The 23,824-nt window shown below is 37.6% G+C and overlaps 1 protein-coding gene across 17 annotated transcripts in view; it reads left to right on the forward strand.

Annotated features, from left to right (window-relative positions):
* Window positions 1–23,824, forward strand: part of LOC127975342 (plectin) — a 114,913-nt gene that overhangs the window by 68,983 nt on the left and 22,106 nt on the right. For 5 of the 17 annotated variants that reach the window (XM_052579333.1, XM_052579338.1, XM_052579327.1 and 2 more), the window contains 14 exons: window positions 4,754–4,815; window positions 7,684–7,698; window positions 9,132–9,221; window positions 11,361–11,438; window positions 11,807–11,911; window positions 13,724–13,890; window positions 16,161–16,276; window positions 16,774–16,880; window positions 18,249–18,368; window positions 20,449–20,544; window positions 20,674–20,801; window positions 22,080–22,173; window positions 22,625–22,779; window positions 23,361–23,685. In XM_052579333.1, the coding sequence (XP_052435293.1) occupies window positions 4,754–4,815; window positions 7,684–7,698; window positions 9,132–9,221; window positions 11,361–11,438; window positions 11,807–11,911; window positions 13,724–13,890; window positions 16,161–16,276; window positions 16,774–16,880; window positions 18,249–18,368; window positions 20,449–20,544; window positions 20,674–20,801; window positions 22,080–22,173; window positions 22,625–22,779; window positions 23,361–23,685 (1,658 nt within the window). Of the gene's footprint in view, window positions 1–925; window positions 1,957–4,753; window positions 4,816–7,683; window positions 7,699–9,131; window positions 9,222–11,360; window positions 11,439–11,806; window positions 11,912–13,723; window positions 13,891–16,160; window positions 16,277–16,773; window positions 16,881–18,248; window positions 18,369–20,448; window positions 20,545–20,673; window positions 20,802–22,079; window positions 22,174–22,624; window positions 22,780–23,360; window positions 23,686–23,824 lie in introns of those variants that run through there. The other 12 variants (XM_052579335.1, XM_052579341.1, XM_052579330.1 and 9 more) reach the window with 6 other exon arrangements.

Raw genomic sequence — 23,824 nt, forward strand, 5'->3', positions numbered from 1 at the left:
ATCTAAATATATGGGTGTGCTCAAGAACATCACGTTTTGGATATCACGTGTCTCAAACAAATCTTTAAAGGCTGTATTTGTTTAACGCTGAGTATCCTGTGAGCTCATGTCTCCAGAAGGACTCATGGTTAATCCAATCAGATTCAGCTCTTGTCATTTTGTGTGGATTATTAATCATCAGTTGGTGATTTTATTCAATATCAATGATGATATTATTATTATTGCTGGTAATCGTGTGGACTAAAAACACATCACAGAAATGTGTCCTTGCAATCAGCAGAACAACTCTTTCTCTGTGGAGATATTTTGAATATCATTATATAATTAACATATTTGAATCAATACTTACAATGTGAATGGGTAACTACTTCTACAACAAATGATCTAATTATAAGTTTCAAGGGCAGGGTAATTAAACAAGGCTGATCAAAGCTAATATGAGATTAATATTTAATATGATGATTTACTGCTCAAGAAACATTTCTGTTTATTAACAGTGTAGAAAAAAATCAGTTTAGCTGCTTCATATGTTGAAATTGCGATGCATTTTATTTTTCAAGAAAAAATGAAGAACAGCATATAGAAATCCTTCCCAACATTTTAAAAGACTTTACTGTAATTTTTATCAATTTAATGTGACCTTAATGCATTTTTTAAAGGTCCCAACAACTACATAAATACATAAATACGTTGGACTTATTTAAGGTTACAAAACTTGAAATCAAAGTGGGTAGGAAATATTTTAAATTCGACTGGAAAAATGTAAATCATAAAAAAATGAAAGTTCAGAAAAATCTATTAAAGGTGTTTTTTGTGCCGCACCTTAATACCTTCTCTTTTATCGACAGATATGTAGACGTCTATAAAGTGAAGGCGTCAGCTTCCATATCTGCTGAAAAATATGATGAGTGTGTGATAAAGGCCCCATCCTCATCTTCCTCTTCTGCTGTAGGATTTTATCTTTATGACATGAGCAGAGCTGTCTTTACCTTCCTACACTAAAAGAAAGTGTAGTTTAGTGTTGTTTTCACTCAGAAATTGTGTAGATTTGCAAATAACATTAAAATTGTCTTCCAAAGTCCGGTGATCATTTATTAACTATTTTGAACAGATCTACACAGTCTTCAGTGATGGAAGATGTTGCACGTTCAGGTTGATCACATGCACACACTCATGCGAACAAGAAAGCCTGATGATTCTTTGTGTTTCTGGGTGTTGATTGATTCTGGAGCCTCTGGTTATGTGTTTTACTGAGTTCAGTACTGTTAATCTCCAGCGTGAGTCGACCTGAGCGGCCCATCCCAGAGCCTCACCCTGCCTCAGTTACTCATACTTGTCCAACCGCTCAGGATCGTCAACGTGGTTAATCATTAAAGAGGCGTGTACCTGTGTGTGTGTGTGTCATGAGTAGGTTTTAGAGCGTGATTATGTAATCCTGCTCCTGTAATGGCTCTTTTGACCAGTTTCACACACTCGTTTAGCATGCAGTTACACAACACGCTTCCTGTTGCGTTATCCTTTAGAGACTGTGATAATTTAGTGTGTGTGTTTGGAGAGGGTGTGGGATTCTGGCGGACACACCTTCCCACTCACTTTCCCTTCTTCTTCCTGCCTCGGCTCCACCAACATGACAATTTAGGGCTGAGGCGGGGCCAAGCCAGTGCCCTCCATGTCTCTCTTCAGTCAGAACAAGAGCAGGCCTACGATCTGTAGCTAGCGGCATCATTTAGAGGAGCTAGGAAATGGACGGCAGGAGTTAAACTGAAAGAAAGCAGAACTGCAAGTGAAGATAAGGAGCTTGTAAAGAGCAGTGGTTTGTGACTCTGTATTAGTCTGAGGTAAAGGAGATGAGTAGGCAACAGAGACGAAGGGAATATTCGACTGACAGCCTGGAGAGGACACCTTCAGATGACTTGCACTATCAGGGAATGCTGAGAGCCTTGGAAGGCAGGAAAGGTACTTAAGGAAATGCACCTGCTCATGATGGAAGAGGCATTTGTCCTTTTTAAAAGTCAGATCTCTAGTTGTTATTAGCGTATGAACTTCACAGACTTCAACTTTGATTTCAAGCAGTATTCTGGGTTTGGAAACATTCTTAGGAAACGCTGTATTTAGACATTCATCCTACTAACTATGGATAACTTTGTAGCTACATGTCTACTAACCCTGACCTAACGGTCTGCTAACACTCAGGTGAGCGCTAGCTGATGTGTAGATGCTAAGTTACTTACAGTGAGTAGACCTTCTAAAGTGGACTATCAGAATAAAGTGTAACCCATTCATAAAACAAGATCAGTTTAATTGAGAAGTGAAACTGTGTCAGATTAAGATTAAAGCATAACTGGGGTAAGAAATAATATATATTCTCTGAGAAAAAGTAGTGATACCATATGCAAATTTGCTTTCTAAGTCAATGCATCTTATTTTACTGGAAAACATTGTTTATTATTATTATTATTATTAGTAGTAGTAGTAGTAATAGTAGTAGTATTTGCAATGTATATGGCTTAGGTTTCTTATTCAATGTCAATGTCAACTTTTTATCTTGATGTATTAATACTTGTTCATAGTTCTTGCATTAAAGACAACAAGCATGAGAAAACCTTTGTACTCCTTTTTGAATGCAGTCTTGTGAGCAAAGACAGGATTATATTAGAAGATATCATAATTAGATCTGATATCAGAAGATCTCTTTATTAAAAAACTGCATTTATTTATTTGAAAGTTTTTTAGTAAATCAGTAAACAATGCAAGGTTTATCACCTAGCCTCATAACATTTGTGATCTGTGGTAGCTTTGCTCTGTGTCTGTAATTCACACTATAAATCGGCTCACACAGAAGCTCACATGACCAATATTTAAATAGATGACATATATTTACTAGTGAGACTGAAGTGACATTCACTGGATTGGTTCGTCACTATGTCGTCAGCAAACAGTGGTGAGCAAACAGAGAAAGTGCTTTTGACACCATAGAGAACAATAAAATGTAATTTTATAGCTAAAAAAAGATTTTTTTTTGCATGCCTCCACACCCCGGAGGGCAGGAGTTGTGCGCTGAATCACAAGGGCGTTGCTTGCTGTAACTTTATACAACTTTAAAGGATAGAAAGCAGTGAACAGTGGTCAAAGGACAAAGATCTGCTGACGACCCCCGTCAAGCCTTTCATAATTATCAGCATCATCTCCTGCAGTCGGACTCTTCAAACACTAAAAGGATGTCTTATATTAATGACAGAGGTCAAGGTTTACTGCCTCCACCCATGATAGTCACCATGGCAGTGATATTTCATAACCCTCTCATGTCATACTCCACTCATCAGAAGCAGAAGTCTCAACAATCACTTGGACTCTTAACATTGCTCAGCAAACAGTTTCGTGTATATCGTGTTATGCACTGAAGTACTCTGCTGAACTTGAAAAAAAAAATTGAATTGAACAGAGAACATTGGATTCCGCAGGAGTGTAAATTAATTGGATTGGTTTTGTGTATCTTTCAAATTACTTCTGTTACTTTGAATACTAACTTTACAATTTATTATGTGGCCTTAACTACAACAAACTAGCATTAAATACCTGCAAGATAGTGGATTTGTTTTGTGACTACATGTTGTTCTGAAAAACATCTTTACCCTTCTTTTTGCTAATGAGCTTGTGTTATGGTTAGGTTTGGGAGTAAGGGTAAGGTTAGGATTATAGTGGTTAGGTTTTGCGGTAAGGGTTTAGTTACAGATAGGGATCAAGTTAACATTGTAATGACGCACGTTACTAAGTACAAATATTTTTAATGTAATTACATGCATGTATCAAATGGTTGAGAACACAGAAGTGCAGCTAAAGCTAACTAATAGAAAAAATAAACAATTGTACTAACTAACTCTCATTGACTTTAACCGTACATCAGATCACTCTGAACACAGCGCTGCAGTGCTTTGCTAGATCTCTAGTGATGATGACAGATGCAGGTGTTGGTAGTTCGTATGCGGTGTGCTCTCGTGTTTCTCGCTGTAGGAACATGATTCTGCAGGATGTGGGTGTGTCAGTGCACTGTAAATAGGTTGCTGTAAATTTTACAGTAAATTACTGTCAGCTGGATGCCAGGAAAATACCTGTAAAAATGTTTACTGTAATTGTATTTACAGTGCACTAATGTCTTTACTGTATTTTATTTACAGTATTATTACTGTATTTTCATTTACAGTATCAGTGCTGTCCTGGTGTTCGGTTAGTCATGAATGATGCACTCTTGATGAATTTTCCCAGCATGCATGAGGCCTCAGAGTGCATGGCGTTTTCTCGTCTTGAACCTGCGCTCAGTCTTCGCTTGACAGTGGATCTGTGGAGACATCTCCTGCAGTCATTACCCACAGATCGGCTTCTCACATGGGTGTGCCTCGCAGGTGCTGAGTTTTAATATTTTGATAGGAGGTGTGAGCCGCTCCTATGCAAAAACAGCTGATTTAAAAAGGTTCTGGCGTGGGTTGTTGAGTCTCTTTATGAAACAGTCTGGTTGGAAACACACTCGCACTAGTGAGTGTTGTTTAGGGCTGTGCGTGACAATCACATCAACAGATCAGTGATCTGAAAGCATCACAGAGACAGTCCTACACTTTCAGTGAAATGAACCTGCTAATTAAGCATTTTAAAGTTTAACATCGAAACAGTGTTTTAATGATCAGCAGTATTTACAAAATTCATATCTAGACTTTTACTCTGAGCACTGCTGAATTTTTTCCATCTTTGTCTTTTGCAGATGAACGGGACAGAGTGCAGAAGAAGACTTTCACTAAATGGGTGAACAAACACTTAATAAAGGTACCTTTATGTTTATTACTGACTGCAGTTTTTTCAGGATAATATGACCAGTGATCACAGATCCTCTTCTTCTCTTCGCTGTACTCATCCATTCATGTTCAAATTGTGATTTAACTGTTATTTGCTTATTTGATTATCATTTTAACAAACAAATCCAATGCAACTTGCTATATGCTTTGGCAGCACAAGAATCAAATGTTTAGTTCATGAATCAACTCTTGCAGAGTGGGCGATGTGAACAACATCTTATATATAAGGGTGTTGTGAAACAATATCAAAATGTAGGTTTAAAGGGAAAAAAAATAAGCATTTTGTAACAAAACTACAGTAAAACTTAACTAATGTACTGTACAGTAAAAGCTAAAAGAAGTAAACAATGTAAAATAACTGTGATAAGGTTATCTGTAAACTAGCTTTAGGTGTGCACTGATTAAAAACGGATTAAAAATATATTATTATTATTATTATTATTATTATTATAGTTTTCTATAATATTATTAAATTACTATTTTATACTCCATTTTAATTTAAAGTTTAAAACATCATTTTAAAGTGAGATTTTGCCATTTGTCGTTTCACCCCTCCCCCCAAATATGTTTATATAATTATAAAATCTGTAAATTTGACTGTAAAATTAGTTTCAGTTTTAATTATTTTAGTTGAGGGGGTAAAAGCAAAAAAAATGTAAACTTTTTTATAGCTTTAGTCTTAGTTTAGTTAAGTTTAATAATCATAATCGGAACTGTGTGCTCTTTCATGTTTTATTGCACTTTAACGATGTAAAATCGCTTTAAGAAAGGCTTAAACTCTGAAACTTTTATCACACTGCGGCACTGCGATGTGATGTGAGCATTACCATGATGGACAGATAATACTCCTTGTTAAATTTCCACCAGTTTATCATGTCTCCCAGTGGATTGCTCACACATACCACTACTATTAGTTACCAGTGCACTTTTTAGCCACTATGTCACGACCCCCAGTTTAGAAACTAGTGTGCTCATCTATTTGAGGAGACATAACAGCTGTTGTGCTGAACAGGATTTCTGTTAGTATCCACCGTAGAGAAGCAGATCATATCCTGTCCACACGTTATAAATCTACACACAGCTCGTTTATCATCGTCTCGTCTAAAGTGTCTAGTATTTAGGCAGAAAGAAAAACCCAAACAATAGATCATGAAAATGGAGGTTATTAGCCTTCAATCATCCCTGTTCATTCACCGTAGATGAGACAAAACACGAGACCACTTCAGAACAAAAGAGCTGATATCAGACAAACCTGCATGTCATGAACATCTGGATTCATTTCACAGCATGCATATGATGATCAGGGTATAAACACTTGTCAGTTTAACCATGTGCTCAACCCTTCAGCAGCATCAGACATCATCGCGATCAGTCTGATTTAAAGCTGATTAAACAAAAGCTTTTTATTCTCAGAGGAAACTTTTTACACACATCTTTGGTAAAAAGTAGAGATGTATTTAGCCTAATTTGTGCATGTAACCTCATCTGAATAGTCATCTTTCATTGCAGATTATTATGTCTGACAATGTGTTTTTCTCACTTTATCTAGCCTTATTTGTATTTGTCTTATTTAATTTCATCACATACAGTATATAAAACATTCTTTTTTCAAAGAGATTTTAAGGATGTGCATCCAGAGCATCACTATCATTTTACTTGGCAGCAAATGTTCAAATCATTTGTATTTAGTACAAACATTAAGTATCAATTGTTCGAATAAATGTGCTTTCCATGGATGTATGGTTTGTCGTGATAGGACAATATTTTGGCCGAGATACAACTATATGAAATTCTGGAATCTGAGGCTGCAAAAAAATCTAAATATTGAGAAAATCACATTTAAAGTTGTGCATATCACTAATCACATATCAAGTTTTGATATATTTACGGTAGGAAATTTACAAAATATCTTCATGGAACATGATCTTTACTTAATATCGCAATGATTTTTTGTCATAAAAGAAGAATCGATCATTTTGATCCATACAATGTAATGTATTTTTGGCTATTGCTACAAATATACCCCAGAGACTAAAGACTGCTTTTGTGCTCCAGGGTCTCATATATGGAGATGAATGACACAAATGAGACTTATTACAGTGTAATACACCCATACAGTACATGGCTGAGATTGACTGACAGTTAATGCATCAACAGAGACCTCTAGTGGACTCAATATAACCTCTGCCTAGTTTTCACTCTGACATTTCACTTTCACTTGGATGAATCGATGTTTGGGTGAAAGAAAAAAAGAGGTTTTATTGTGCTGAACTTCAGAAGTAATGCCAATCTTTAGACCTCAGTAGTGTCTCAGTATACAGACGTTGAATCAAAGTCATTTATCAGCTTACAAATGCTTTATAGTAAGACTTCTAATATACATGAAATAAAATGACATTTATATTACAGAGAAAGGGCAATTCTGAACATTTGATATCTAATATATTTTAAGAATAATTAGACAATTATTTGTTCCTCAAGGTTTAACAATTTAACCCCGAAAAAATGTTACGTTTCCACGATGGAGGTGAATTAATTTACTCATTTACTCACTCTCATGTTATTCTAAAATCGATTAGATTTTTATTTTTCTGTCGAATGCAAAATTAGTTATTTGGCAGAACATCCAGGCTGCTTTTTTCATACAAATCAAATGCAAATCAGCTGAAACAGCCGAGCAATGAACAAAAAGGACCATCAGTGCTTCATATGAAGTGTGTGTTTAATGTGAAGAGCAGTCCGGACTTTCTAACTGAAATAACTGATGATGCTAACTTTCACTTCTTTCTTCCATTTCTAATCAATGTAACTCCATTCATCACTCCTCCTCGTCCTCCAGCACCAGAGAGCCGAGGTAGGTCCATCTGTCAGCGTGTCCCAGCATGCTCTGCTCTCTCACACGCATGTTCAGTGCTGCTGTCGCCCCCGAGGCTCTTCTGCTGAAACATGCTCACAGCTGGAGCTTGGAAATGGCCCATTTAGTCTCATGCACAGCAACAAAGAAAAATGACATTAGATCATAGAAAAAAAACTAAAATGGCAAAAACTTTTAACTTTAATTTTGAAAAACTTTAACTAAACTTAAATAGAAAACAGAAACATTTTTAAAGTTTTAAAATCCTGCAATATTTATCAATGGTACTATAGACAAACAGTGGTTTGAAAGTGTTTGCAACAACATGAGGGTGAATAAATGATCAGAGAACTGTTGGTTTTCTGTGGCTTTAAGGATTTTGAAGCGAGCTGCGGAGGTTTGAGTGTTTTGCAGCAGTGCATGTTGATATACTGCATGATAAAAACCTGAGGAAGCCCAGTCTGTCCCACATCCACAGGAAATGTGTGTGTTTCTTATTGACTCAATGAGCTTTCATCAGTACAGTGACTGAGTGGCTGATTTAGAGCTTCAGAATTGAATTGAGACTCTGTCACTCAGGAAATGGTTTGATCTTATTTGACACGAGGCAGGTGAGCCGCTCTTCTGCCTGCAGTCATGCGTCGCCCTGTCCTGTTCTCACTGAGGAAAACACAAATGAATCACTCTGGATTCAGGTTTTTTCCCCTTCTCTTAACACGAGACGCACATCCTTGTGTTCAGAGTTCCTGCTCGAGCTGCACAGTTCTGGAGTCTAAACTTTTCAGAGACCCAGAAATAATCACTTGGTCAAAATCACGTTGTTCCAAACTTGAACACAAATGAGATGTTAGGCAGCATGTCAACGCTCCTGTTTTTATCCTGTACAAGAACACTGGATCTAGATTTATACTGCCAAACTTTAAATAAAAAAAAACACAAAAGTAGCAGAAAACTTCAAGTGACATTTCCAAAGCACAAGTTAGTCTGAATAAACAGGACTTGGATTGTCATCACCATTAACTTTCCTCGCATTAGATAAAATGTAGAATCTAAGAGTTTCTGCCTAACATCTTGTGTTTCATCTAAGGGAAAAAAACTATATACAGTACATGAGAATAGACGAATTATGACAAAATGTTGTAAACAAAATGGAAATTCTAGGTGCATGATTTTGTCCTCCAAACGAATTAAACACAAACCTACAGCATTTTTAACCAATTCAACTAAATAACGCATGCAGACACCTGTCAAAAAAACATTCAAAATCATGGATGGGTCTGATTGAATCGAGCGGTAGTCAGGATGTGCTACAAACACAATGCTACGGTTTAGTTTGTGAGGAATGAAATCTTCAGAATTGACTTGGGTTTCTTTCTGCAGGGATGTTTTATGTGACTCGTATAAACTGATCTGTGCTTGTTCTCCGTCCTCAGACGCAGCGTCATGTGAATGACCTGTATGAAGATCTCCGAGATGGACATAACCTGATCTCCCTTCTGGAAGTCCTCTCCGGAGAGACGCTGGTGAGTGTAACCAAGCCTCCACATAAACCCAAAGTCCTGATCCAGATCTCCAGGTTAATGAAGACATATTAAGGGGTGATGCCTTGGAATACGTCTCTAAATTCTAAACACGTTTTGTTGAATCCCACCCAAAACACTGGGTTCAGATATTCAAGAAAAGTTGTTGATATCTTCTTCCCATCAAACTGCTTCATTGGTTTTGGCTGTAGCTCAGACATTAACATCACTCTTTGGCTTTTCTTTTGAATCTGTGTGGCTCCTCCTTGACTTCTTTGGACTTCTGCCTTTCTCCCCACCATCTCTTTGCTGACCTTTGCCCTTTGACCTCTGTCTGCTCTCTTTGCACTTCTCTTGCTGGTCAAGCCGAGGGAGCGGGACGTTGTGCGGAGCGTGCGGTTGGTGAGTGATGCAGATGCTTCATTAGCATGGGTCACTCACTGTGGCTGTCCTGCGCATGATGTCACGTCCGCCAACCTTTCATTTGTTATTAGGGTTACTCCAACGCTACTGTATGTCTCACGGCTATCAAATGCTAGTTATATCAGCTAATTAAAGTGCCCCCATTATGGGAAATGAAAGGTTCATATTTTGGTTATGAATTAGTTTTTACCTTCCTTGCTCAACGACTCCCAAAAGATTCGCTCAATGATTCATTTTTCCAAACCCCTCTTTTGCATGACATTAATCTGCAGAGATTGGCCTTTGATGCCTCATAAAGCAGCGTTTGTGAGCGCAGTGCTGCTTTGTGGGCAATATGCTAATGTTTCACTTTGAAAACAACATGAAACAGCTTGGGATTCGTTTTAAAAACGACTCGTTTCAATGATTCAGAGTCGACTCTTTCATATGAGAGACAGTAACTCTATACACAGCGCACTTTCAGATTTGAAGCTTTGCAGGATGTTTTCATTCACTTAGAGCCGTGTTAAACACTGCATAAAAGGTCATTTAAAAACAAATCTGTAGTAGGGGCACTTTAAAATAAAGATTACAGGGTAATTATTCAGCAGGTTGGTAGCTAAATGTTGAAAGACTTCTATATTTAAATATTTAAAAGATTCAAGACATGGTTGCAAAAAAAAAAAAAAAAAAAACATGTTTTCTTTAAAATTGTAGGGACTTTTATTTTGAAAGTGTACTATTAGTAATAGCATTACGGTAGCAATTTAATTTACTCTTATACAATAATATTGTAAAACCTTTTTTAAGATTTATTAAAAAAATATTAAAAGAGTTAAGATAAAAAAACAACATTGTTGTCTTAATAAAGCATGTGTTTGCATGTGCTGTTATAAGGGTTCTGCTTGCGCATGACTGACGCTGTTTCTCTTTCTGACATCATCTATCTGAACCTCGTCACGGTTTGGGTGTGTGACCGATACAGGGAATGACTGATATAAATCCAAATAAATCTACCAAATAAATCCACATTTATTCTGAAGCAATATATAACTGATTATTGTTTTTTTAAGTTAAAGTTGTTCAGGTCACAAAATGATGTCTGCAGACTCTTTCCTATAATACAGTTTAGTTTTTTGTTCAGCCTTCAGTAGTTATTTAGCAATCATCCGCAATATTATACCACATTACATCCCTAAAGACACAAGACCATCACTTCTGTCAAATAAGCTTAAAGACCCCATGAAGTGACTCAACATGCATTTTATTGTTTAAATTATTATTATTATTATTGGTTTATCTGTGTTGACATTTTGAAAAAGGAAATTGGGCTTGGCATATCAAAGCAGGTATTATTTATGTAGGGAACATGCTTTTTCTTGTGTGGAGCTTATTGGACAAAAATCTATATGCTCCTGATCACAACAACATGAATCAGAATATCAAAAATGTATATTTTAAATGCAGATTTAGTTTCTCTGTCACCTAGCACACAGATGTCCTCAGTGCTGGCAGACATAGACTAAACATTTTGATTTCATGGGGTCTTTAAATTATTATCTTTGCATTATTAGTGTTCATTAATATTGTAGCCTCACTTCAAGGTCCTCCTCGTTCTTCATTCCTTCTTCATTTAGACCTTCCAAAGAAGTTTCTCTGGGCCCTCAAGGACAGGTCTCAGTCTCGTCTCTTCTTTAAACCATGTCCTGTGTCTCATTGACTCTCCGTCTGTCTCCACAGCCTCGTGAGAGAGGACGCATGCGATTCCACAAGCTGCAGAATGTGCAGATAGCACTGGATTTCCTCAGACGGCGGCAGGTACGAGAACAACCCAACTCACAAACTAAATTAAAAGCATAGTTTGTCCAAACATTATAGCTGTCCTTGCTGTCCTTATTCAAGCTTGTTGGTTTCCAAACCTGTTTATTTTCTTTCATCCGTGGATTATCAAAGGAGATGTTTAGCAGAATGTCCAAGCTGCTTCCTTACATGAAGTTAAAGTTCACAACGATCAAAACAAAACTGACCATCAAAGCATTAGAAAAAGCCATCTAGACAATATGTGAATCTTCAGGCGTCTCAGTGGGGAAAAGAGCAGTATAGACATTTTACCTTATCCTAAGTGTCTCCTTGGAAAAAGTACAGTGTCTCAAATGTGAAATGCTGTTCTTCTCTGTAAATCACAGGTCAAGCTTGTGAACATCAGGAACGATGACATTGCAGACGGAAACCCGAAGCTGACTCTGGGTCTGATATGGACCATCATCCTCCACTTCCAGGTCTCCTGTTCTGTCAGTGTTGAGTTCCCATACCATTTACCTCCTCCTCCTCCTGCTCCTCCTCCTGCTCCTGCTCCTGGGCTCCTGATCAGATCAATCACTTCAGTCACTGGTTCATTTAATTCTTTGGGTGTCATCGATTTGATGCTTTCCAATCAAACATCAACAGGGTCAATCGTTTTAGCTTCAAACCAGTTTCTGCCTCATGCAATAACATGCTTTTTTTTTTTTTTATAATCTCTTTTAATCAGGAATATGCATTATGATCAAGCACAACAGTCGTAGAGTGTTCAAATGAAGCAGTTTGTTTGATTCCCTAACCAAATCTGTCCGGTGTCGTAGGCGCCATTCGGAATTGAGAGTCTTTGATCTAATCTAATTTCATAATCTAATATCCAGGCTGTTTCGTAGATCTACATTACGTGCATCTGTTGTCCAAGGTGTTCAATTACAACCACACACTGATTTATTCCACCTCAAACATCTAAACCACAGCTGCCTGGAGACTGTCACACAGTCAGACGATTGCAATGCTCCAGTTTGTCCTTCCATTGTTTCAGGGAATTTCATCTCCTTGGATCGATCAAATAAGTTGGCAGGACTTGTGGTTCATCCTGCATGCAGTGACACAGAGGTTTATTTAGAGATGTGGCGTCTGAACTTCTGCCCACCTCCTCAAGAAATAAAAGAGCTTTCTCTTTTGACCGAAAACAGAGTCTCATGACCAGGGTTTAGAATGGTGCCAAACTTCTGCTTGACACTAATTGAGGCTTTGCAACCTTTCATGTGCTTGTCTTCTATCCGGAGTGACATTAAACATGATTGTTTAAATAAGGATAGAAAAGCACTATTTCACAGATTTCCTCAAAATTAAGTTCAGAGTAGTCTAAGTCTAGAGTGTTTCATCCCTTTATCCTGTTCTTTATCGTGTTCTGTTGAGTTTCCCAAAATTTCTAAACAGAATTCTGCATCAAACATTAAATTGTCACCTTTTTTTATTTTTATTTTTCATTTTTTATTTTGTGTTTGTGTGTGTGTGTGTGTGTTTGTGAAATGTTGGGGCACATATCACAGGACAATCCGAGATAATCTGGGACATTTTGTCACCATAATTTGTTAAAATTGAAAGCCTTAAAACAGTGTTTGTGAGTAACTAAAAGCATCTGTACTACATCAGTCATTGTAAAAGCAAAATAGCACCGCTTTCAATAAGAAGCAACTTTTCTAACATGTAGTACTGTAGGGAGAAAAGGTGCACTGTTTTCAATGGCATGTTGTATTGTACATGAACAATTACAAAATTACTGAAAAGCAATATTCGATACTGTCTGGAAGTCTGACTTTGATTTTAGCCAGCTCTTTGTTTGTTTTGTGACTGATTCATTGAAACAGGATTAATGGATAATCTGTGTCAATGTTGCCAGAAGTATATCTTTTGTCTTTTCTTGTAGTCAAATACATACAGTATCTAGTTTAAGGCTGGTTTTATTGACTATGAGTAGTATAAAAATGCAGGTTTATTGTGGCAGATACTGTTGTTTAAATGCTTGACCCAACACTGAAGGTGAACCATTTTCCGAGCTTGGATTTTTATTTAATGGAATTCATTGATTTTGTCGATGGATTAAGTTTAATGACGGGACTCAGAGGAGTTTTAGGAGGTCAATGGTATTCAGTGGGGCTGAGTTTGTTTGTAGAGCATGACTGAAATTTGTGTGAGAAATCAACCACTCTTGATTATTTATTGATTTGCACATGATGAACATAAGGCTGCTGCTGCCGCTTGTTGTTAAATCCATGCAACTCATTTTTGTGGGCTGGTAGATTTCAGATATCCAGGTGAACGGTCAGTCAGATGATATGTCAGCGAAGGAGAAGCTGCTCCTCTGGTCTCAGCGGATGGCGGATGGTTACTCCGGTGTCCGCTGCGATAACTTCACCACTAGCTGGAGGGACGGAAAGCTCTTCAACGCTGTTATACACAAACACGAGTAAGTGCCTCTGTAACACATCTCAAGATCGGGGTTTGGCTTGTCACCAGTGCATCGTCACAGAATTCATACTGTTTCCTGAGATTTTCTTGAAATGTTTCTGATCGTGACTCAAAGTACAGCCTTCTTTTAGCAGTGTTGGAATATAGAAATGTGTTGCCTGACTCAAGTTTGAGCTTCAGTCTTGATCAAACTTGTCCTAGGTGCCATGGAGTGAAATGTTCTGATCTGAATTCTGCACATATTTCTGTGGAGATAAACGCCCTGAGCACAGATGTGTCAAATCAGCGCTGTGCACACCACTGACAGCTCATTCTTGTGGTCTTCTAGAGTTTAATCAGACTTTGAAGTTTGACTATTTTAAACTAAACATAAAGGCATTATTAATGCATTAATAATGCCTCGTAATGCACTTTACAATGAATTGCATGATTTCATGAATACAGCTATAATACATTACAATAATTATCTATTTATTGTTACAGCTTTAGAAAATATAATGCATTACAACAAACAAACCTTCAAATATTATAATGCATTTAAACTTTGGTTGCAATTAATTATGAAAAAAAGTCAATATGTAGCGGTTAGGGTTAGGTTAAAATAGATTAATGCAATTTTAGTTTTTGGAGCTTGGGAAAGAGCAGCATGTAGACTATTAAAAACATGTTCTAGTGTGTTCCACATGGGTTTGGAATGATATGAGCATCAATTAAAATTAATAACACTAATAATAAGTTTTTTGTAAGTGGGAAATAACCGTCTATCCAGGTCAAATGAAAGCAGTTTTTCTCTAATGAGGGTGTGTTCTGTAAGCAGACACGTGGACAAAAGAGAGCAGGAAGAAAATGAATGAGAAAATAGTTTTATAAGAAATCTACAATGAAGGCTGAAAAGAGAAATACTGTACTGTGAGGAGTGGAGACAGGCCTCCCCGCAGGGCAGCTTTTCTGAAATATTGACATGTACCTGCAAAGCTTGGGGACGCCCAACTGACCCTGACATGAAGGGAGAGGATTTGATGCTTTTGTCAGCCAGGAACACCCGTAGGATTTGTCAGCCCTGCCTCCTTTCAGAAATGAGCAAGAGGCTTTTACAGGCACCACCTGCATGACAGAAAACAGCACTGCAAGTACAGTTTGCTTTCTCTTTTGGAGCTCACTGGAAACCAATTTTGAGTAACTAATACCATTCAGAGTAGATATTGATATTCAGAATCGCATGAACTGTATACTGTATTTGGAATTGAATTGCTTGGTAGCACATTTTGGGCGCCACGATGATGCTCAACATGAAGAGGCGTCTGTCCTTCAAGAAGCGTCGGGCCAGCTCCAGGAGCACTATGGCTTCAGCGAGTGACATGGAGGACCGTGTGGTCATGCTGTGTGAAGATATTCCCTCCGAAGGCTCCCAGAGTCCAGGCGCTCGCTCCAGCGGAGACTCTCAGACAGGACACGGGCCGCACTGGAGCTCAGTGGGCTCTTTACCAGAGCGAGACCTGAGGCAGATCCACGGAGGATTCAGCACGGACGATCAGAGCATGGGGGCAGACGCTCAATACCACGCTGGAGGATTTTATGCATTGCCTTCCAACACACATTTTACAGAGATGCCTGGGTGCTTGCTTCTTTATCACACTTTAACACTTTTTATGGTGCAGAATGGAAAGGTTTCAATGTTTTAATCATCTGGTGTAAATGTGTATAGTTTGTTCGCTCTCTTATGTTTGGAGCCGCTCCCATCTCTGGGTATTCCTGGCATGTGAGTTGTGGCTCCATCCCTCAGGAAACAAATGTTTTTTGGGATTTATGGAGCAGATGGTCACTTTAACTAAGTCTCTGAACTTTCTGAATTGTTTTCCCCTGGCATAAAGCAACATTTATACTTATTATATTGCGCATTATACTGTACATTTTGTTTTGGTAACACTTTACAGTAAGGTTCCATTTGTTAACATTAACTACATTAGTTGTGCAAACTAAAACTGAAAAATACTTCAGAAGCATTTATTAATCTTAGTTCATGTTCAACATGTTATAATAGATTAAGTTGTTTCTGTTAATGTTTCTTGACGGACCAGAGGTAACATGAACTGTAACACGTATGATGGGATTGTTTAGTTAATGTTAGGCATGATGTCGTAAAGTGTTTGCATTTTTATGCATTGGATTTTTTTGTTCAGTGATCCAGTGATTTCAACCTTTTACAGTATGCTGCATTTATTACACACTTTCTGAGGCTGATGGGTTTGTTTCTTTTGATTTGACCAGGCCCAGGTTCATTGACATGGGGAAGGTGTACCGCCAAACCAACCTGGAGAACCTGGAGCAGGCCTTTTCAGTGGCAGAGCGAGAGCTTGGGGTCACACGACTGCTTGACCCAGAGGGTAATGTTAAATCTGGCTATTAGCTGATTTTTAAGAAAGTTATTAGATATTAACACCTTATACTGGAGCTAAATCCGGATTAAATGTAACACAGTAGGTTGAGCTTTCATTAAGTTTGCATTTTAAAAAAGTGTCAAAAGTATGTGACCCCCTTTGACCCCACTGTTTATTATGCCTGGTTTATCCATACACATAATTTTTTTTTCGTTATTAAAAACATTTACTAATTGATGATTTATTCACTGGTTCAAGATTGCAGCAAATAGCAAAGAAAACAGCCAAACTAAACTAATCAATTCCAGATGGACCATTTTATTTTATCTTTTTTTTCCCTACATTTTACCTGTTTTATTTAGATATGCATCACAGCGGAGAAGAAAATACATTCACAGTTTCCCTTTCATGTTAATGAAATCTAAATTATTTTCTAGAACTCTTTTAGAACATGCTGAATGAAACAATCAATGCTTATAAATCTACATTTCTTTTGATTGCAGATGTGGATGTGCCTCATCCTGATGAGAAGTCCATCATCACCTATGTGTCCTCTCTTTACGATGCTATGCCCCGTGTCCCAGATGTCCAGGACGGCGTCAAAGCCAATGTGAGTTTCACTCATCATTTCTAAATAATGACCCAGTTCCAGAAGTAGGCAGTCAGCACATAGTCCAGTTAATATGCTGTCGAACCAAATCTAATAAAACTAATGAGGCATTTTTATAAATGAGGTTTCTTAAGGTTGTCTGTGAAAATTCAGTGTCCAGTAGCATCAGTGTCCAGTCTCTCTGACAATGACAAGATGATCGTCATGTTCTCAGAAACACATTCCAGACCTCATCAATTGATTTCATTTGCACAACACAAAAGGAGAAGTTTAGCAGAATGTTCTTCATGCTGCTCTTTTCAATACAGTTAGAGTGAATGGGGACCTTTACTGTTGCTCAGAGAAATTTCATAAGCATAATCCAACCAATCTGGAGTTCTGTGTGAAGACGAAAGGTTCCCCACACAGGTTTAGCTCATGCTAAATTGGTTATGCAAAATCATCAATAGAAAGATGCTTGGTTTGGAAGTGACTTTGGTGAATTCTGTGCTTCATACTTCTCTGCTCTATTAACAGTAGACAATGGATTATTTTTGCATGCAAAATTGGGCCCAAATTCCACTTTAAGACTATTGAGCTCCTAACATCGCACATAACTTCATTTCAAGATGTCTCTTTAAAAAAGTCTCCAAAAAAGAGATTTTTGCAGTGATGAAGAACCATTTTTTGGTTCCCTAAGAAATCGTTCAGTGAACAGTTCTTAAAAGAACCATTTTTGTGTGAAGTGTGAAGAATATTAGAATAATCCAAAGAAAGTATTTCTACTACAGAGAACTTTTCAATGAAAAGTTTCCATGGATGTAGAAGTTTCTTCTTGGAGCCATCAATGCCAATAAAGAACCTTTTACCTTTTAACAGTTTAAAAAAGCTTTGTTAAGAAAAGACACAAAATTCAATTAACATTTGTTCTTTTACAAATTCATTTGCATACATTCAAATATGGTGAATCATTGGGGTTACAAACTGACAGAAGACTCCTCTTCCACGTCCTTGCTTACACCTTTACGGAGGATAAAAGGTTAGGAATATGAACTTGACGAGGTAATAGATGTTGTGTGATCTGGATCTCAGCCATCTGACCTCATATAACAGTATCCAGCTGCTGTTAGAGGCAGTTTATTTCATTCCTCCTTCACGCCATCAGCATCTTTTATGAGAAGAGAATTAGACGATCTGCGTGTCACAAACTATCAATAAATAAGTCCCTGTATCAGCTATTGGTGTGCTTTGATTCGTCCCTCCCTTCATATGCAGTTATCAGACAAGGCTCTGATTGTCGACACCTAATTGAGTGAACGTGGTAAGTGACAAAAAGAGCTTTCCTGTTCCTCTCTGAATAGTTTTTGTGTGTTTTGTTCCCGGCTGCAGGAGCTGGAGCTGCGCTGGCAGGAGTATTACGAGCTGGTCACCGTTCTTCTGCAGTGGATCAGACATCAAGCACACATCTTCGAGGAGAAGAAGTTTCCCAGCAGCTATGAAGAGATCGAGGTGAGTCTGGGTTGATACTAGTTACTCTGGTTGTATTCAGTTATGAATGAATTGCAGTGTTCATTATCTGTCGTGCTGTGCTGTCTGTGAGTTGCACATTGTTTTTTGTGTTGAATTATCTGGGACCCTGTCCTTTAAAGGACCAGATAAGTTAGAATATGTTGTGATTTGGAGACTACACAGAATGCTTGAGCTCTAACTAGTTTAACCAGTAAACTCTACACTGGTTGAGCAGCTATACCGAATTGGTTTAATGGTCAACAACATGGTTTTGCTGATTTAAATATTAGACCAGCACCAAATGAACACTTTTATAACTAGCATATAATTTTTTACTTTGTTTTAATTTATAGTTTTATTGCATTTAGTCTTATTACAAATTATATTTATTATTATTTTGCATGTATTTATTTATTTTTATTTGATTATTTAATAGTCATTTATTTTATGGGACATTTCATAGTTCAAACAAATATATTTGCATTTTTGATTTGATTTGATTTAAGTATTTCCTGCAGCACTGCACTAATGTTATGTAAATTACGCTGCGTCTAGTTTCAATAATTGTATTTCATGTGAATTTATCTTTTTAAGTAACTTTTAATTAGATATTTATTGTTATGTGTGAGAAAATAATATAGCACTTATGAAAAAAATTAAAGCCATCTATATCTCTTGATTATGGAAGGCCGTTTCCGGTACTAAATAAAAAATAAAACAAGGTAATTGCTACTTTTATCTTGCGATTATGACTTTTTTTTCCTAAAAAATGCAAGTTCATATCTTGCAATTCAGATTTTATGACTCAAAGTTGCGAGATAGAATTGCGTGATATAAACTGCAAAAGAGAGTTTTAAAGTAAAAATTGTGAGTTAAAATGTCAGAGTTGCGAGATGACTCTTTTATTATGGAAATCCATTTAAACTAAAACAAGTTTATTGCGATACTTTTTATCTTGCAATTTTGACATTTTTGTATTCGGAATTGTGAGTTTATAAAAAAAGAATGTCAGAATTGCGAGAAATAAACTTTGAGTTTATATCTCGCAATTTTGACTTCATAACTCACAATTGAGTGTTATAAAGTCAGAACTACAAGATATAAACTCGCAATTCTGAGAGAAAAAAATCTGAATTGTGAGATAAAAAGTCGCAATTACCTTGTTTATTCAGTGGTGAAAACGTGCTCCCATCGATGCGGCCGAGTGGGGCGTTGATCTTCCTTCTGTGGAGTCTCAGCTGGGCATATATATATATATACCAGTGATTAACTTGTAACTTGGCAAACAATGTAAAAGTTGATCCCAACACTGCCAGTAGCAGAGAGAGAACCCTATCCTCCTAATCCGATGGCATGTCACTGGAAGAAGTCCTTCTTTGCAGAGCATGAGTCGTGTCACATGACGCCGTATCGTGAAGAGCAGTGTTCTGGCTCTGAGCTGCTTGGTCTGAGTTTGTGTCTCCTCAGGGTGTGTGATGGATATCATCTTGATCTGAGAGCTGTTACTTATATTACCAGCTTTGTGAAGCCTATCCTCAATCATGTCATCATGCTAGAAGAATAACTACTGACAAATACTCATTGAACCATCCAGATCTACATGCTCAGGGTCGTCCCGGGTCAATGAACAATACATTTGTATTGTTACAGTATTTATGAATCTGTGTTAGTGTTAGTTAATAAAAATGCACCTGTTCATGTTAGCTCAGGTTCATTAAACAGTAAATAATAAATATGTGTCACACTTTTGTATTAACTACGACTTTTGACTCAATTAAATTAATAGATACAAGTTTCAAAAGTGTTATTGTTAGTTCATGTTGACTAACATAGTTAACTAAGGAAGTTTATTATAAAGTGTTACAGACAGTTATTTTCAGTTTTTCAGTTTTAGTTTTGTTATTTTAGTACTTTGGCTGAAATAAAATAGGTTACAAGATTTTTTTTTCTTTTGTATTTTACGTATTTAAATTAATGAAGGGCTTGTTTTGGTTGATGATGATAACCCTGTTACTCCCAAGTTATTACACTGTGTTATATATTTGTGTGTGTTTATTTATTAATTTTCTTTATATTGCAGATTCTGTGGCGTCAGTTTCTGAAATTTAAAGAAACAGAGCTTCCCGCAAAACAGTCGGACAAGAGCCGCTCCACACACCTCTACCAGTCCTTTGAGGTTTGTACACATGATCAGAATACACTATATTGTGCTACAGTCACGAGATGTGAAAGTCATTTCAGTTTTGAATCTGTACAATGATATGTTTCCTCTGCTTTAACGTGATTTTCCACCATTTCCTCACAGAGCGCGGTCCACGCCGGTCAGGTCAAGGTTCCTCCAGGTTATCATCCCACTGACGTGGAGAAGGAATGGGGTCGTCTACAGGTGTCTATTCTGGAGAGGGAGAGACTGCTCCGGATAGAGTTGGAGAGGTGAGGAAGACGTCTCAGACACAGATAAAACTGGCAGAGACTGACATTACATCAGCCGTTATGACACAATGAAGGCCATTCTAGACTAATGAGAGCTGCATGAGAATGATGCGGTCTCAAAATGCATCACTTTAGCACTTAAAATGCATGCATTTTATTGCATTTGATGCAATTATCAATAAGTGGTATCCACAAACAGAGCTTCTCTCTTCATTTTTGCTCAGTGACTTGTAATCAGCTGATGTTTTGGTGATTTTTAGTTTGTCGTAGTATATACGAACAAGTTAAAACACTGACTGTGTGTATGTTTTTTCATCACTTGGTTTATTGTTTAATCATTTAAATCTGCCGTAACTACAAACTATGTTTACTGTTCAAAATTGAGCAATACTCGAATGAATACTCGCCTGTATGAACTAAATTGTTGCTGTTTTGATGCAGGAAAAAATTTGAACTGTTTGTCAAAAGTTTGGGTTTTTCACAATCAAGGAGAATGCAGAAAAGAATGTGTTTCTGTTTTCGTTATAAAACATTGCTTAGTGTGATCATCATAGTTTTAATGGATCCAAATTCTGGGTTTTTAACCTTCCTAGTTATATAGAGACTGATGAATGTGTATTCGACGCATGAGTGATTTCCAAACATAAGTATTGATTGTTCTCTTCAGTTTCTGTGAAGCAGTGTAGTAAGTTTACTGATTTCCGTGTCGGTGTGGCCGATAAAAGAATGCTGCGATTCAATGAAATAAAATAGTCCTGGATATTCGTCATCTTGAAGGAGAGGGAGTATCCTCCGCATCAGGACACGTCCCATGTCTCAACACAATGCTTCTCGCTGGACGAGAGTCATATGCAGCACACAGTTTCTTCATGGGCTGTGGTTTGGTCTGCGCGCATCCCATGACAGGATTATGACAGGAATAACATGCTTTTTATGCATTTTGGGGAGTCTTGCATGCTCTTTGACTGTAAAAAATGGCATTTGTGACAGACCTGTTTCGTTTCGAGTATTTGCTTCGTGGTGGAAAACTGTGAGTTTCTTGTTTGTTTTGTTGTTTTTTCAATTACTTGTGATCAATTCCCCGTCATATTTTTCACATTTGTTTTATTTTAGTTTAAAAGTTTTTACTTTATTGAAAATCCTGTCTCTTCATTTTATTGAAAAATCTTTTGGTCGTTTGTGTAATAGTCTCGGATACATCAGACCTGATCGGCATAACGTCTGGTCCTCATAGCAGCTTATTTGAAATAAAAATGTCATCGAATTGTCCATTTGCAGGTTAGAGCGTCTCCAGCAGATCGTCAGTAAAGTACAGACTGAATCTGGCATGTGTGAGGAACAGATCAACCAGACTGAGTCTCTGCTGCAGACGGTGAGATCAACACACTCTTATAGTTATTGTTCAGTCAAACGTGACCCTGGAGCACAGAAGCAGTCTGGAGCACAGGAATATTTGTAGCAATAACCAACGATACATTGTATAAGTCAAAATTCTACATTTTTCTTTTATGCAGTATATTATGCATCGCTAAGAACTTTATTTGGGGAACTCTGAAAAAAAGTGATTGTTTAGATTTTTTTTTTTTTTTTTTTTTTGCATCGTCAGATTCAAGATATTCAAATAGTTGTATGTCATCCAAATACTGTTCTATCAAAACAAACCATACTTCAATGGAAAGCTTTTTATTATAAATAAAAAAAAGGAAAAAAGAAAGAAAGAAGACCCTTATGACTGGTTTTGTGGTCCAGGGTCACAAATGTGAGTGTAAACTATGAAGTTGCTGTTTAAACTTTGCATGTAGTGACTTTGACTTTTGCTGCAGGATATCCGTCTCCTGAGTGCTGGGAAACCAGCGCAGCACACGGCTGAGGTGGAGAGGGATCTGGACAAAGCCGACGGCATGATCCGGCTCCTCTTCAACGACGTTCAGCTGCTCAAAGACGGGCGCCACCTGCAGGCAGAGCAGATGTATCGCAGGTGAGTCCATTTAGTGGAAAACCTTCTTCCAGGAGAATTCAGTGCATTAACTCTTTCCCCACCAAACCCTGAATTTTTTGTGTTTCTGCGTTTTCACTGTTATGCACTCGGGGGCGCTATTACGCATCTCCTGAATGAATCTAGAAAGTGCCGATCAAAAATATAGGCAAGGAGGCACAGAAACGAGAGATCTCATATGTAAGCATATGCATATGAAAAATAATGCTATCATCAAAAATAAATAACATGCAAATGAAATCAGCCCAAAGTTATCGTGTGAAATGTTGATCTGTGCAAGCTTTAGGAGTGCTATTGGAAACCATCCACTGCATCGTTGCTCTGATCATCGTATCTTGCTTTTTTAATTAAACTTACCAACATTCAACATTTCTACAAAAAATATATATATTCTGGGGGCCATGAAATTTTAATGAAAATTGTCAAAAAAGAAAAAACTTTTTTCTAAAACATTGGTGGGGAAAGGGTTAAAAAGGGATATTTCTTTCCCTTTTGGACCTACGAGTAATTTTATTGGATGAAACTTCTCTGTAATGTAATGTAAGCAAACTTTCCTTCCTCAGGGTGTACCGCTTACACGAGCGCTTGGTGAACCTGCGCAGCGACTACAACCTGAGGCTCAAGCCCAGCGTCAGCACTGCCTCTCACGTCTCCATCACACAGATTTCCCAGAAGTCTGTGCAGCGTGCGCGGCCCGAGCTGGATGAGGTCACCCTGCGTTACGCGCAGGATCTGTTATCCTGGGTGGAGGAGAACCAGCGGCGGATCGATACGGCCGAGTGGGGCATCGATCTTCCCTCTGTGGAGTCTCAGCTGGGCAGCCACAGAGGACTTCACCAAACCATCGAGGACTTCAGGGCTAAGATCGAGCGCGCACGAACAGATGAGGTACTTTAATGGTTTACTTTTTCTATTACTTTTTTCATGGAGGCTCTTATCTTTCCAGACTACTTTTCTTAAATGATTATGAATAAAATATGCCCTGTATCTTTGAAGCATATTTTAACGGACTGTGATGTCTTCAACT

Source organism: Carassius gibelio, chromosome B16 (assembly GCF_023724105.1).
Source record: "Carassius gibelio isolate Cgi1373 ecotype wild population from Czech Republic chromosome B16, carGib1.2-hapl.c, whole genome shotgun sequence".
In the NCBI taxonomy this organism is placed as follows: Eukaryota; Metazoa; Chordata; class Actinopteri; order Cypriniformes; family Cyprinidae; genus Carassius; species Carassius gibelio.